The sequence below is a fragment of the Giraffa tippelskirchi genome, chromosome X, assembly GCF_054371585.1.
Source record: "Giraffa tippelskirchi isolate mGirTip1 chromosome X, T2T-mGirTip1v1.2.pri, whole genome shotgun sequence".
Classification (NCBI taxonomy): Eukaryota; Metazoa; Chordata; class Mammalia; order Artiodactyla; family Giraffidae; genus Giraffa; species Giraffa tippelskirchi.
The window spans coordinates 41,435,714-41,451,923 of record NC_137289.1 but is presented as its reverse complement, the minus strand read 5'-3'; the positions used below and the strand labels follow the sequence as shown (position 1 = coordinate 41,451,923).

The following is a 16,210-nucleotide window of genomic DNA, read 5'->3' as shown; positions in this document are numbered from 1 at the left end:
TTCTTACAAAATCCAATGCAAATATCCTTCCACACATGGGACAATAGGATACATTCATTCTTTGTAAATGTGATCTCACTGACATTTGCAATTCATTTTTAGGATTCCAAAGCCTATTTTCATCTTCTCAATCAAATCGCACCAAAAGGACAAAAGGAAGGTGAACCACGGATAGATATTAACATGTCGGGTTTCAATGTAAGTATAGATGTTCTTGTGAATTCTACAAGCTTACAAAATTGTCAATTTCTTATAGATAACAAGAATGCTTATAATTGCATGTTGTGATGTTGGCAGTTTTAAGTATTATCTTAAATTTTATTACTGTAGATGTAATTTATAGACAGAAAGACCAGCTTTGATTTATATTAATAGTTTATTGGTGAGTTCTGTAGTTATGGTGTTGTTGGTTTTTATGGATGGCATAAAATATTCAGAGTAAGTGTGGGGAAATAAGCACTAGAGGCTAACCTTTTCTGAGTGTTTGGATTATAATCACAATGATAGATTTAATGAAAACATATTCTTATGTTGAGAGTAATGTGAATGTGTTTACAAACTCCTGATCTCTCAAATCCAATTTGGTGAATTACTGTCACAGACCATGTTCCCTTGTTACATCACTTATTTGCTCAATGACCTTGGACAAGTTCCTTTGTTCATACATGAAGTAACAAGTTGGCCTAGACTATTGAGTCTCAACTTTCTAGGATCCTGTTGTTCTTTGTATTCATTAGATATGGAATGGATTCTACTGATTTTTAAAAAATGCACATTTCTAGCATATTTCATATCCACTTCAGGATTGAGTGGATTACACTTGCTAAACATTTTATGCAGCCCTTATCAGAACTGAATTTGTCACTGACTTGTAGTACTTACATTTCTGTCTGTTTTTAAATCTGAAATTCTTCAGTTCAGGTCCCTCTTGGCACAAATGAGGGGCCCTCCTGTGCATGAAGGAAGCTATCTGGGATGGCTAGCCAGGTGATCTTATGCCTGGGTAGATAACACCAGTGTACTGATTCTGATTATGATACAGCTCTTCTCTAGTCACTTCTCCCTGGTTGATCTTAAAGCACTCCCTTCGCTGTCTCTGTCCTCCTCAGAATCCTTTAAGGATTCCCCGTTGACTTAAGAGTTCAATCTGAAATGTTCTGCTGTGCACGTGAAGCCCTGCTACACCATCTTGCTCCATTTCTTCTAGCCAGGGCAATTTCCTACTGCTCTGTCCACACATTCATTTTACTGTTGAGCCTTTCATCATGCTTTTCCTTTGTTTTTCAGTGTCCTTTATCTTTGTCAGTCTTATACCTTCTTTAGGGATATGTATCTCCATCATAACATCCAGTTTCCTCATGATCCTTTGTGATTCCTCTCTGCCTCCATACTCCACCATCCCAGGCAACCACTGATTTGCTTTCTTTCAATGTAGTTTGAATTTTTGAGAATTTTATGGAATCATATAATAGGTGCCCTTTTTTTAATCAAGCTTCTTTCAGCGTTATTATTTTGAGATTCATCTGTGTTGTTACATAAATCAGAAATTCATTCCTTTTTATTGCTGAATAATATTTCAGTGAATGGATATGCTATAATTTGTTATCCATTCACCCCAATGAACATTTGGATTGTTTCAAGTTTGAGGCTATTACAAATACAGCTGCTCTGAACATTCATATACAAGTCTTTGTGTGAGTTTATGCATTCATTTATCTTTGGTAAATACCTAGGAGTAGAATGGCTGGGTAATGGTATATGTGCGTTTAACTTTTCTAAGCAGCCGCCAAGTTGTTTTCCAAAATGGTTGTACCATTGCACATTGCTACCAGTAGCACATGAAAGTTCCAGTTCATCCACATGCTCACTGACACTTTAATGTGGTTAGTTTAAACATTAAGAATTTTGGCAGTGGTAGAGGTGTCTCATTGTGATTTTAATTTGCATTTCCCTAATGGCTAATGATGTTGAACATCTTTCCATGTAGTTATTTGCTGTCTATACATCTTTGTTTAAACACTTTACCCATTTTAATTGCATTGTTTGTTTTCTTATCAAGTTTTGAGTGTTTTATATATTTTGGATATAAGTCCTTGATTGGATATGTGATTTGCAGATACTTAGTCCCAGTGGTTTTCCAAGAACAGGCATTGTTTAATTTGAACAAAGTCAGATTTAGTCATTTTTTTTCTTTGACAAATCATGCTTTTGATGTTGTATCTAAGAAATTTTAGCCTAACACAAGGTCACAAACATTTCTTATGTCTCCTCTTAGAGGGTTTATAGTTGGGGTTTTATATCTAGTTTTTTATTTATAGTTTTGGGTTTATACATTTACATGTGTGTGTGTATTGAAGGTTAATTTTGAATATGATGTGAGGTATGGGCTGAAGTTCTTTTTGGCATATATATATATATTTATTTGATTGTCTTTTGTTTCATTATTCTGTATCTTAATTTTTTAAAATTGTTGCTATTTCAACGTTTCCTTCTACTCCAATATCATCAATGCTTTTTGTTTAAGAATGCCGAGATGATAAAAAATATGAGATTTAAAAATAAAGATAGTAAATAGCATGAACCAGAAGTATTAAAGTAACAGAAAATAGAATAGGCTCTATGAGATGAACTCACTAGGCTCATGGAGAATCCCAAAGGCTGAATCCCAGTCAACTGCTCATCTGCTGGTGGTTACTGATTGCTCTGCAATGGTAACAGTGAAGGGTAACACAGTAAATACCCATTCTTCTGGAGACCTAGATGATCGAGGCCCCTCACTGGAGATGAAAAAAGTAAAGATAGCATCACCCATTAAAGACAGAGTTAAGACTCAAATTATAGAATCTGAACTGTGTTGGTTTGTAAGTAACATTCCCAAATTTCCTTTATCTCTTGTTTCCCCCTTATTATAAAAATCCCTTCTTACCTGACACTCTTTTCCAGAAGACATACATTTACCCTGGGGCATACTGGGGTGGCCACATCTATAGTAACTGCCAAGAGAAGTCTAGAGGGGGCAGATCACTGGAAACGAATAATCCAAAAGCAATTGTTCCTCCTGCAGCTCCAGTTTTTTTTTACTTTTATTGTTGGGAGGTGGGGATGGTGAGCACTTGGGAAACTATCTTTAATTTGGTATGAAATTATCAGATCTGTAACTTATACTCCTCACCAAACTGTATGTTAGTCAAGAAATCAGCATGCATCTTTCCAAAAGGAAAGAAGTTGGGGTTGAGGGGGTGGGGGGGACAAAACAGAGAAGAAGTTAGGAGTCCTAGGAATTAGCTGAAAGTAAGTATTTTACACAGAAATAGACAACTTTGCTTCCTGGATGGAAAAGTAAAATCAAAAAATAGTTTAAGAGAAAGATGATAATTTGAAATATGTAATTTAAACCTCAAAATTATTGGAGCCTGGTATCCTTGATTATTATTGTAAAAAATTTCTTCATAATTCCTTCATCTTTTTCAGCCTTACACCCTCTTTAGGGCCTAAATTTAAAATCTGAACAAGTTTCACTTTTTTTCTTAATGAATTTTGGCATGAGAGAAGTAATTTCAGTTGAGTGAAATGTATCCTGTCCTTAGATTCGTGATCTGGTGCCATCTAGGGTATTTTCAAGGTACTGCATATCCAGCACAGGCAACTTTTTTTTTTTTTTTGCATTCAAAACAGTAATATAAGTACCATGTGTTGGCTAAGAAAAAATAGAATTGTATACCCAGCTTATCATTGTAGGGCAAAGTTTCTATATTTTTAGTATGGCCTTTTTTAAAAAAAAGTCTTATTTTACTTCAACAGGAAACAGATGATTTGAAGAGGGCTGAGAGTATGCTTCAACAAGCAGACAAATTAGGTTGCAGAAAGTTTGTTACCCCAGCTGATGTTGTCAGTGGGAACCCCAAACTGAACTTAGCCTTTGTGGCTAACCTGTTTAATAAATACCCAGCACTCACTAAGCCAGAGAACCAAGATATTGATTGGACTCTATTAGAAGGTAATAGAGTATACAGGTTTAGTATACAGGTTTCTTAAATTATATTTGGGGCTACACAGTAGAAATACATAGGCCACGATGATTTCATAATCTTGATTTAATAAGTTTCCTTATCCACTTTCCTTTAGCAACTGTCTACTATAAGTAGTCCCAAGGGCTGAGTAAAAAGTGGCAACTGATAGAAAGGGATGATACAAGGGAACTTTTATTTTAATTTACTTATTTTTGGCTGCTCTGGGTCTTTGTTGCTGCGTGTCGGCTTTCTCTAGTTGCTGCACCCGGGGGCTACTCTTTGTTTTGGTGCTCAGCCTTCTCATTGGGGTGGCTTCTCTTGTTGAGGAGTGTAGGTTCAGTAGTTGGGCTTCGTTGCCCCATGGCATAGGGGATCTTCCTGAACCAGGGATCGAACCTGTGTCCCCTGCTTTGGCAGGAGGACTTTTATCCACTGTACCACCAAGGAAGTCTGGGAACTTTTAAAGTAAGCTAGCCTAGGATCACTTAGTATAAGGCCACTTAGTAAACCAATGTTTTATTTTAATATTTTGTATTTAGGTCACTTATTTTTAAACCTCCCTCCAAAAAAATGCACATGTGCATAAAATTTGACCTATGTAAATCTGCAGTATTTGATTCATTCTTGCATAGTCAGACTAACTGAAACTGCTCTCATTTCCTTTCACCTTTAACCTACTCAAAAAATAATAATAATGCATGTAAATATTCATTTAATTTGGGAAAGGCAGAGTATACCTTTGCCAGATTATATATGCATGAAGTATAGTACTTAAAAATTAACAAATGTAATTAGTAGCTCATTGCATATCCACTAGCATTATTATGAAATCAGATGGTAAAGAATCTGCCTGCAGTGCAGGAGACCTGGGATCAATCCCTGGGTTGGGAAGATCCCCTGGAGAAGGGAATGGCTGCCCACTCCAGTGTTCTTGCCTAAGAAATCCGTGGACAGAGGATTCTGGAAGGCTACAGTCCATGGGATCACAAAGAGCTGGACACAACTTAGCGACTAATACTTCAAACTCTCAATTAGCAGCTCATTGCATATATACTAGGATTACTGTAAAATCTTTAAATTTTATGCTTTTGAAGTTTCAAATAATTTGTTGCTCTAATATAGGCACGTAAAAAAAAGTACATATATGTAACTTAGTATCAGTATTTTTAAATGGGTAGAGAGAAGATGTAAATTAATGTGAGTATAGAGGTTTGTATGACCATGGTAAATTTTTCTAATAAAAACTAAACCAATAATATCAGTTACTTTAGAAGTATGGGGATTTGGGGAGATACTGGAGAAGGATGAGATAGGGAAGAGAGTATAAAAAGTTCATATACCTCTTAGCTGGTTATAATAAGGTTATATTTTTACTTTTAAAAGAAAGTCATCCAATTTAAAAAACAAGAGAGTATGTATTTAGAGAGACTGCTTAGAGATTCATATTGGAGAAAACCTTTAGATCTGAAAAAAAAATAATCATCTAATTGTGGGTTGATGTTATATGCACATATGCAAGGTGTTTAATGATTATATAAACACTGTGAATATTTTTAATAGGAGAAACTCGCGAAGAAAGAACCTTTCGTAACTGGATGAACTCTCTTGGTGTTAATCCCCATGTAAACCATCTCTATGCGTAAGCCTTCCAATGCTCTTGTAAAGTTTTGAACATCATGAATGGATGCTGCATAAATAATTATAGCTCTAAACCTTTTCTAAATGTTAGTTTGTAGCCATTACTTTATTGGAAAATGTGGTGACTTCCGTTATCATTTCCCAAATACACAAAAGCCCAGATTATTTCTTTACATGGTCATTAAGTGAAAAAATGTATAAATATCTTTCTAACACCCTAGGGAACAGAGACTTTATATTTTGAAACGGAGACCAGAGAGCACATTAAGTAGACCATCCATGATGCCTTGAGGTCTTTGTGTTCACTGTTCTCTCAGCCTGGAATGTTCTTTTCCACATCAAATGCTTTATTCCCTTGCTATATTCAAGCCGCTGATCCAGATCCTAACCACCACCTACCACTCCCTAACTCCTAACCTCTTTCTTTTTGTTTTTCATAGCAATTAAATACATTCCCCTAACCCATTTATCCATATACTTGTTTATTCTCTTTCTTTCTCTGACTCTAAAGGCCTGGAATTTTTCTCCTATGAGCCCAGCTTCTAGAACAGTTCTTTGCAAACAATAAGCTCTCAATAACTATTTTTAAGTGAATTGGATGGTGTTAGCTCCATTTTTAGCACAGATTAATAAAATACATGAGTCTTTTGACAGTGTAGTGTCCTTGTTTTTAAGGAAACAGGCTCTGCTCTCTGAAAACACTGATCAAACTCTTTTTAAATCATCAGTGACCTGCAAGATGCCCTGGTAATCTTACAGCTATATGAACGAATTAAAGTTCCTGTTGACTGGAGTAAGGTGAATAAACCTCCATACCCGAAACTTGGAGCCAACATGAAAAAGGTAGCTAATTAAGTTGCTGCACATATTTGTTACGGACTGTTTTTATTCTCAATTTGTTTCTTTTGTTTGGGAAACTCTTTGACTCTGAGCTTCTTGAGGACAGAAACTGTGTCTTACTTTGTGCGCACCTGCATATAAAGATTAAACAAGTGAAAATCTTTAATCATTTGCTTTTGTTTGCTTGCAGCTAGAAAACTGCAACTATGCTGTTGAATTAGGGAAGCATCCTGCCAAATTCTCCCTGGTTGGCATTGGAGGGCAAGACCTGAATGATGGAAATCAAACCCTGACTTTAGCTTTGGTCTGGCAGCTGATGAGAAGGTATGGTATACAATTTTAACTGCTCAAGTTCACTATCATACAGGTCTGTGATCTAGTCTTTACTATTTCTAAGGAAACGTATCAATGACTACACCTTTGAAATTTTTATGTTTAGACTCCGAAGTGAGTTTAAGTAATGAGTATATGTTGGATGGTCAATGGGAAATGCCTTCTCGATAGTGAGGCAACAGAATTGTGAATATTTCCCTTTTTTATAATCTGCCTGACACAGACCTGAGCCTCATTTAGAGTTGGTGAATAAAAACAGCAAAAATTATGAACATGTATACATTTGAGAAAGAAGATCTCTTAACTGTAATGCTAAAAAGCAATTCATTATAACTGGGTACCAGCCAAAGCACAGCTTACTTTAAGTCGTTACCAGGGGTTGGCCTAGTACACAGTGAGCCTGCAGTAAGTAGACTGGTGGACTTACTCAGTAGAGCGCTGAAAATCTTCCCACCAGCAGTGCAAAAGGCAGCTCAATGGCAAGCCACTACTGCCTGAAATTTTTTTTTTCATATAGTGTGAATGTCTTCTCGTGAAATCTTTCCTTTAATCTCTCAAACCTAAGGAAAAGAAATGAAAGATAAAGCATTCTAATAATTGTATTTTTTTTCTAATAAACTAGGACAGAAACTGTTCTGCTGCTTTTTTAAAATTAATTTCTATTGGTGTTTAGTTGCTTTACAATGTTGTGTTAGTTTCTGCTATACAGCAAAGTGAATCAGCTATATGTTTAAATATATCCCGTCTTTTTCAGCACAGAGCATTGAGTCGAGTTCCCTATCCTATGCAGTAGCTTCTCATTAGTTACCTATTTCTTCTGCTGCTTCATTTAGATATACCCTCAATGTCCTGGAAGATCTCGGTGATGGTCAGAAAGCTAATGACGACATCATTGTAAGCTGGGTGAACAGAACATTGAATGAAGCTGGAAAATCAACCTCCATTCAGAGTTTTAAGGTAAGAATTCCATGTTTGACTATTAAACGTTATGTTTGCTATAAAAAGTATCTATAGTTTGGAAAGCTAGCCTTTGGATTCTTTGTGAGTGAGATCATTGTGGGGCTAACGACATGATTCTTTTCTAATTCACTAGACTTTGTTTTTGACAGCGTTATATAAGTGATCATGCATTAATTTGTACACATGGAAATTCTCAAATGTATTGTCCTTTTACTCTAGGATAAGACGATCAGCTCTAGTTTGGCAGTTGTGGATTTAATTGACGCCATCCAGCCAGGCTGCATAAACTATGACCTTGTTAAGAGTGGCACTCTGACAGAAGATGACAAGCACAATAATGCCAAGTAAGGGATGCTGCCTAATATCCTCATAAGGGCATAGACATTGTAGGCAGGCAGATCTGCATTATCATTCAGGTTCTGCCACTCAAGAATGGTGTCAGCTGGGGGAAGCATCTTCTAGCCTCAGATTCCTCATCCATAAAATGGGAGCAATAATACTTACCTTGGAGATTTTGAAATGAGTAAAATACATTAAGAGCCTAACATTGCTGCACCTGACCTAATAGGTAGGTGCTCAGTCAGCCATTGGTTTGTAGGTTATAGAAATAATGTATGTGTTAAAGCAACTTAGCTGCAAACTTAGAACAGAAGAAAAATGGGCTAAGGATAACCATGCCTTTGATAGGGTTTTCTTTTGTTGCACTCTTTTCAAACGTTTTTAAAACTTACTGTGCATAGCCCACCTTACTACATACACTGAGTTTATCTTGGTCCCTTAAGTGGGCAGGATGCTAAACCCTCAGCTGAAACCGTGCCTTGAAAGTTCCCTGCATTTTGACAACATGCAGAAGGTCCTTCCCACCTGCCTCTTCCCTTCTTCTCCAAAGATCTAGACTGTGATCTGGTTTCATGGGCAACCCATGAAAGCTCTCCTAGTATACACTGAAAATCAGCTCCCAACAGGGCTTCACAAGATAGCTAAGAAGCATTACTGTAAAACTTCATTTTGGCATCACATACTGCATCACATCATTTCTTCCCTCCTTGAAAAAAATATTTGCAGCATAATATGATAAAGATTTATAGAGAACTCCTCAAAGTTCTTTTTCCAGAAACTTGATCATATTTAAAGATTCCTGTTATAGAACACCTAGAAATGCCTTGTGTATTAATTGAGGGGTGCTCCTGCAAATTTCCTCGGCTGGACATGTCAGTTCTTAACTCCTTTCCTTTTTCTACCCTTTTCATTCCTTGCTTCAGCCACACTGGCATGTACCATACAGACTCTCTCTCCTCCCTTGGATATTTCGAAGTATTCACTGCATCTATGAAATTGTATTTTGCATCTGGCACAGTTTTCCATTCTGTGTCTCTAAGATCTCGTGATAGCCACTGTTATCTTATTACATGCTCAATGAGAATATCAATATCTGAGTAATTATATATACATATTTTCAACATCTGGGTATATATACATATATGTATATACACACACACACATATTCTAGAAAAGTGTTTTTTCATATCAGTACTCCTAAATTGTTCTCATTTTACATTGTAGAAAAGGAGTGAATAAATATCATCAGCCCCAAATAGTAGAGCTTAAAAATCTGGTATCACTTATGAGTGACCTCAAAAAATAAAAGAGAAGACAATGAAAAATAAAGTCATTCTGATTTGAACTCTCACTGTAGAAGTTTTGCATCCTAGACAGTTGAGTATATAAGAGGAAATAGATGCCTCATGTCAGTGCCCATGACTGACCAGAATTGCACTTCAATTTTTGTTTCCTCCAAAAAATAGGTACGCAGTGTCGATGGCTAGAAGACTTGGAGCCAGGGTGTACGCTCTCCCAGAAGACCTTGTGGAAGTAAAGCCCAAGATGGTCATGACTGTGTTTGCATGCTTGATGGGCAGGGGTATGAAGAGAGTGTAAAATAACCAATTTGAATAAAAAACAACCTTGCTCCCAGGTGCATGATTAGCAGTACAGCAATTTCTGGCTGAAGTGCTCATGGCTTAAGAAACTATTGGTTATTGAAAGGACTTTTTAGTTTTCACAAGACTAAGCTCATCTTGGGAGCCCTCAGGTGAAAGAGTTTTAGTAGCAACAACTCCTCTTTCCCATAGTCAAGGTGGATTTGTCAGGCCCACCTGAAATGTGCCCGTAGTCAAATCATTTACTCGCTCCTCATAGATCGCTGCCCTTGACATTTTCCATTGCTGTACGTATTTCTATGTATCTGTTTTCCTCTTAGAATGTCCACCTCGTGGGACTTGCTTAGATGATTGAATATGAATATTATTGATATTAGGCAATAATTTGCTTTCCATCCAGTATGCTAGTTCTTATTCAAGAACTGTGGTCAGAGGGTATTTGTATATGAGTATCCTTTGCTTATCTTTCTAGTACTGAAAATTGACAGAAGTAACTGGCTGTGCAGAATGTAATAGAAGCTTTTCATATTCTTTTATTCTTAAAATCAGTATCTTTTTACAGTATTCTTTCTACATGATCCTTTTTTGTACATTTAAGAATATTTTGATTACGTTAAATAAGACTGCTGATTTTGCTACTTTTTTAAGGGGTCTTCAAGTAAGTAAAAAACATAGAGGGAAATGTACCTTGAATTTCCATCTTCCCTCCCACACTAAAGCTGTAAACACTTGACATATTTTGTCCTGAAACATTGGTTCAATATATGCTTATTTGTTTTAAAACATGTACCATCAAACTCTCTCTTTAGATTTAAAATGCTGTTGAATATGACACTTTTGAGGAGAGAGTGGGCTCAGAATTTAGGAAGGATATGGTAGGCCAAGTATGCTAAGTGTATATTAAATTTTCTAATTTTACACCTAAGATAAGGAGATGTGGTCACTAAAAAATAAACATATATGTAGGACTTAATGTACTCTAATGTACTCTTGCTTTGTCAAGCTGTTTGCTATAGTTTTTAAGATCGTAATGTTACTCTAACTCTAATGTAATCTGGTAGCGATTATTAGTTCAAATAAAGGCATTTACATAATTAGTCTCTTCGTGCCTCTGTCCCTTCTTAGTATGCCTATAATGTTTGCCAGTTTTTTTTCTCCAATATTCTAACTCATTTTCTGGTGTACTTTATAATATGATGTTTGTTAAATTTATGCTTTTGGAGCTGAATTACACAGATGGACAGATTAAGGTTATAATCCTCAATGAGGTAAGATGGTTTTCTCCAACTTACCAAAATTTCTTAGTCCATTTTCTCCCTTTTTCTTTCTTTTCATGTCATTCAATCTTTTCAGTGTTCAGTAATGACACGATATGTGTTTGCATGCGTGCTAAGTCACTTCAGTCTTGTTGGACTCTTTGTGACCCTATGGACTGTATCCCGCCAGGCTCCTCTGTCCATGGGATTCTCCAGGCAAGAATACTGGAGTGGGTTGTCATTCCCTTCTCCAGGGGATCTTTCCAACACAGGGCTAGAACCTGCATCTCCTGCAACTCCTGCATTGCAGGCGATTCTTTACTGCTGAGCCACCAGGGACGCCTGTTCTATGGTATACAGAAGGTCAAAACAATGGGGATCCAAACAACCAGGGAGGAGAGGTGGCTTATGACAGGTTTTCTTAGCCTCATCACTATTGACATTTTGGGCTGGATAATTCTTTGTTGGAGGTGGGAGGGAGCTGTCCTGTGCATTATTGCAGAGCATTTAGCTGTGTCCCTGGCCTCTATCCACTAGATGTCAGTAGCATACCCCCAGTGTGTAGACCAAATATGTCTCCAGAACCAGTCAAATGTTCCAAGGTGGGGGCAAAATCATCTCTAGTTGACAAAATGTTGTTTATGGTACCGTTTTAACGTTTTGTGTGAATCAGTAATATGAAATGCAATCCTTTAAGGAACTACATGGTGATACTATAAAATAGTTTTTATTTATAGCCTAAGAATAAGAAAGACCTTTCTTAATATGATATAAACCCCAGAGCTATAAAAGAAAGATAAATGTGACAATTCTACTTTTGCAATAAATGAGTAAGCAAAGTCACAATATAGATGACTGAGAAAAAATGTTTGGTCCCATTGTCTTAGTCCATTCAGGCTGCTGTAACAAAGTATCATAGACTGCGTGATTTATAAATACCAAATTTATTTCTCACAGTTAGGCAGTCTGGAAGTCCCAGATCAAGGCACTGGAAGGTTTGCTGTGTGGTGAGAGCACACCTCCTAGTTCACAGATGGCTGTCTTTTAGCTGTAACCTCACATTGTGATAGGGACAAGGAGCTCTGGAGTCTCTTTAATAAGGGCACTAACCCCACTCATGACTTCACCTTTATAACTTAATGTCCCACCTCCTAATACCGTCACACTGGGAGATTGTGTTTCAACATGCAAATTTTGGAGGAGCCTGAAACATTTAGTCTATAGTACCCGTATGATGGATTTTCTTAATATAAGGATAAAAGACCAGTCTCTGCAAATATATACCAGGGTAACTGATAAGACAGGACAGTTATCCCTTATGACCTGTCTTCTACTTTGTATTTCCCATGCTTATCTACATATGTTTCCTTCCAGGTACAAAAGTTCTCTGTAAGTAATGCCTTGAAGTGGCTTTGAAGCAAGATATTAATAAAAAAGACTTATTCCATCTTGCCCTTTATTCAAAACAGGAGCTAGTTTCTTGGGTGGTTCACTGTACAGAGCCCACCATCTGTAGGAATGCACCTTTGGTTACTTAAGTGTTCACATGAAACAGTTGGCCTGAACACACCATTCTTCTTTCCTCCAAATAAAGGGCTAAAATCACTAATATATTAAGAAATCTAACAAATCTGTAAAAGAGAAAGTTCCATTAGAAAAATGGGCAAAGGAGATCAATATCCAATTCAAAGCCTATAATTAAACAAAGAACATTAAAAGGGAATGCTGATTCTCAAAAAGTAACGAGGGTTATGTAGTTTCAACCAACAAAGAGCTGCCTTTTTTAGTAGACTTTATTTTTAGAGCAATTTTAGGTTCACAGCAAAATTGAGTAAAATGTACAAAGATTTTCCACATACCTCCAGCCCACACACATGCATGAGCCTCCCTCACTAACAACATCCCCCACCAGAGTGGTACATTTGTTATAGTTGATGAACCTACATGGACACATCCATAATCACCTAAAGTCCATAGTTTACCTTGGATATTCTGTGGATTTTGACAAATGTGTAATGACATGAATCTACCTTTATAGTATAATATATAGGATTTTCACTGCCCTAGAATCTTCTGTTCTCTGCCTTGCCATCCCTCCCTATTCCCTAACCCCTGGAAACCACTGATCTTTTTACGATCTCCATAGTTTTGCCTTTTCCAGAATGTCAGAATCATACAGTATAGCCTTTTCAGATTGTTTTCTTTCACTGAGTAATAGGCATTTAATAGAACTGCCTTTTTTATGAACTGCCTGCCATTGATTTTTTTAAACAGTAATTGATAAATTATTTGATGCTAATGAAGGTATGAGCATACAGGCATTCTCTGACACCACAGATGGAAGAGTGATCAGTTTATAGCTTGTTGAAGGCAAGTTGGTAATTACAGAGAAACCAAAAACTAGCATATCCTTCAACTCTGTGCAGCCAGCAAGTACAGCAGTGTGCCATGATACATCTTGTAATATAATAAAGGGTTGGTGAGATAAATATGGTCCATCTACACAATGCAATAGTTATGTAGTTGTTAAAAAGATGGCTGTGACTCAGAGCACCGGCTTTGAGTGCCCTGCTTCCTGCATAGAACTTGCACTGGTCATCTATTTTACATATGGTAATATACATGTTTCAATGCTATTCTCTCAAATCATCCCACCCTCACCTTCTCCCACTTAGAACAAAAGTCTGTTCTTTATGTGGAATCTAAAAAAAAAGGCGAGGTACAAATATTTACAAACCAGAAGTAGAGTCACGAATGTAGAAAACAATTTTTGGTTACTACAAGGAAAGGAGGGGATAAATTGGGAGATTGGGATTGGCATATACACACTACTATATATAAAATTGACATTTACACACTGCTATATATATAAAATAGATAACTAATGACAACCTACTGTATAGCACAGGGAGCTCTACTCAATACTCTGCACTGACTTGTATGGGCAAAGAATCTAAAAAAGTGGATATATGTATAACATACACTTTGCTGCATAGCAGAAACTAACACAATATTGTAAGTCAACTATTCTCCAATAAAAAGTTTAGAAAAAAGATGGCTGTGACTCTGTAATGACGAGGAAAGATGTCCTGTGTTAATCCCACTTTAGAAAAATAAATGATAGTATATATATAGATAAAGGGACTTCCCTGGTGGCTCAGACGGTAAAGTGTCTGCCTACAATGTTGGAGACCTGGGTTCAGTCCCTGGGTCGGGAAGATCTCCTGGAGAAGGAAATGGCAACCCACTCCAGTATTCTTGCCTGAAAAATCCCATGGACAGTGGAACGTGGTAGGCTACAGTCCATGGGGTCGCAAAGAGTCGGACACGACTGAGCGACTTCACTTTCATATAGATAAAAGTGTTAGAAATTCCATAAATATATTTGTGTAGTTATACTTGGAGGGATGGAGTGTGATTAACAAGGGGTTTTTACTTTTTATATTACATATTTCTATAATATCAGAAGGCTAAGATTAAAATACACTATTACCATACTCAGGCAAATAACACAAATTTTTTTAACCTACAATGAAGTTAAGAGTGTTATAGTGAACATGTATATATTCTTTACCTACATTCCTCAGTTGTTAGCATTTTGACATAGTTGTTTTGTATCTGTGTGTTCCTCTGCTGAACCATTTGAAAGTAAATTGTAGATATTGTGACATTTTACTCTTAAATATTTCATCATAAATCTGAGAATAAGGACATTCTCCACAAGCTGGAATCAAGACTGCCGGGAGAAATATCAATAACCTCAGATATGCAGATGACAACACCCTTATGGCAGAAAGTTAAGAACTAAAGAGCCTTTTAATAAAAGTGAAAGAGGAGAGTGAAAAAGTTGGCTTAAAGCTCAACATTCAGAAAACTAAGATCATGGCATCTGGTCCCATCACTTCATGGCAAATAGATGGGGAAACATTGGCTGACTTTATTTTTCTGGGCTCCAAAATCACTGCAGATGGTGATTGCAGCCGTGAAATTAAAAGACACTTACTCCTTGGAAGGAAAGTTATGACCAACCTAGACAGCATATTAAAAAGCAGAGACATCACTTTGTCAACAAAGGTCCGTCTAGTCGAGGCTATGGTTTTTCCAATAGTCATGTATGGATGTGAGAGTTGGACTATAAAGAAAGCTAAGTGCCAAAGAATTGATGCTTTTGAACTTATGGTGTTGGAGAAGACTCTTGAGAGTCCTTTGGACCGCAAGGAGATCTAACCAGTCCATCCAAAGGGAAATCGGCCCTGGGTGTTGATTGAAAAAGGACTGACGTTGAAGCTGAAGCTCCAGTGCTTTGGCCACCTGATGCGAAGAGCTGACTCATTGGAGAAGACCCTGATGCTGGGAAAGATTGAGGGCAGGAGGAGAAGGGGACGACAGAAGATGAGATGGTTGGATGGCATCACTGACTCAATGGACATGGGTTTGGGTGTACCCAGGGAGTTGGTGATGGACAGGGAGGCCTGGTGTGCTGCGGTTCACGGGGTCGCAAAGAGTTGGGCGCGACTGAGCGACTGAACTGAACTGAACCCACATGCTACAACAACATTGTCATGATATCTCCAAAGTATAACATAGATATGTCTAATACAAAGTCTAAATTCAAAATTTCCAGATGATTCCAAAAATATCTTTAAAAAATTTTTCTTGGCGGATAGTTAATTTTCAATGTTGTATTAGTTTCAGGTGTCCAGCAAAGTGATTCAGTTATACATATATTCCTTCTTTTTATATTCTTTGCTCACACAGGTTATCACAGAATATTGAAGAATAGTATTCCCTGTGCTATCAAGTATGTCCTTCTTGGTTATCTATCTTATGTGTAGTAGTGTGTATGTGTTCATCCCAAGATTCTGATTTATCCATCCCTGCCAGGGTTCTGTTTTGGTAACCATAAGTTTGTTCTCAACATCTGTAAGTCTGTTTGTATTTTGTAAACAAGTTCATTTGTATCTTTTTTTTAAATTAGATTCCACATATGAGTGATATCATATGATATTTGTTTTTCTCTGTCTGGCTTGTGTGATAATCTCTAGGTCCATCCATGTTGCTGCAAATGGCATTAATCCATTGTTTTTTATGGCTGAGTAGTAGTCTATTATATATGTATACCGCATCTTCTTTATCCATTTCTCTGTCAATGGACATTTAGTATAGCATATCTCTCCATTTAGTTAGGTCTTCTTTGTTTATTTAATCAGCATTTAAAATTTTTTAGTATACA

At 36.9% G+C, this 16,210-nt stretch overlaps 1 protein-coding gene across 2 annotated transcripts in view; it reads left to right on the top strand.

Annotated features, from left to right (window-relative positions):
• LOC145537088 (plastin-3-like) overlaps positions 1–10,818 on the top strand; it is a 45,455-nt gene extending 34,637 nt beyond the window's left edge. For both annotated transcript variants that reach the window (XM_081567696.1, XM_081567697.1), the window contains 8 exons: positions 103–198; positions 3,802–3,997; positions 5,571–5,649; positions 6,377–6,491; positions 6,679–6,812; positions 7,655–7,778; positions 8,001–8,125; positions 9,587–10,818. In XM_081567696.1, the coding sequence (XP_081423822.1) occupies positions 103–198; positions 3,802–3,997; positions 5,571–5,649; positions 6,377–6,491; positions 6,679–6,812; positions 7,655–7,778; positions 8,001–8,125; positions 9,587–9,719 (1,002 nt within the window). In that variant the 3' untranslated portion in view covers positions 9,720–10,818. The remainder of the gene's footprint in view (positions 1–102; positions 199–3,801; positions 3,998–5,570; positions 5,650–6,376; positions 6,492–6,678; positions 6,813–7,654; positions 7,779–8,000; positions 8,126–9,586) is intronic.
• Positions 10,819–16,210: the final 5,392 nt, after the last annotated feature.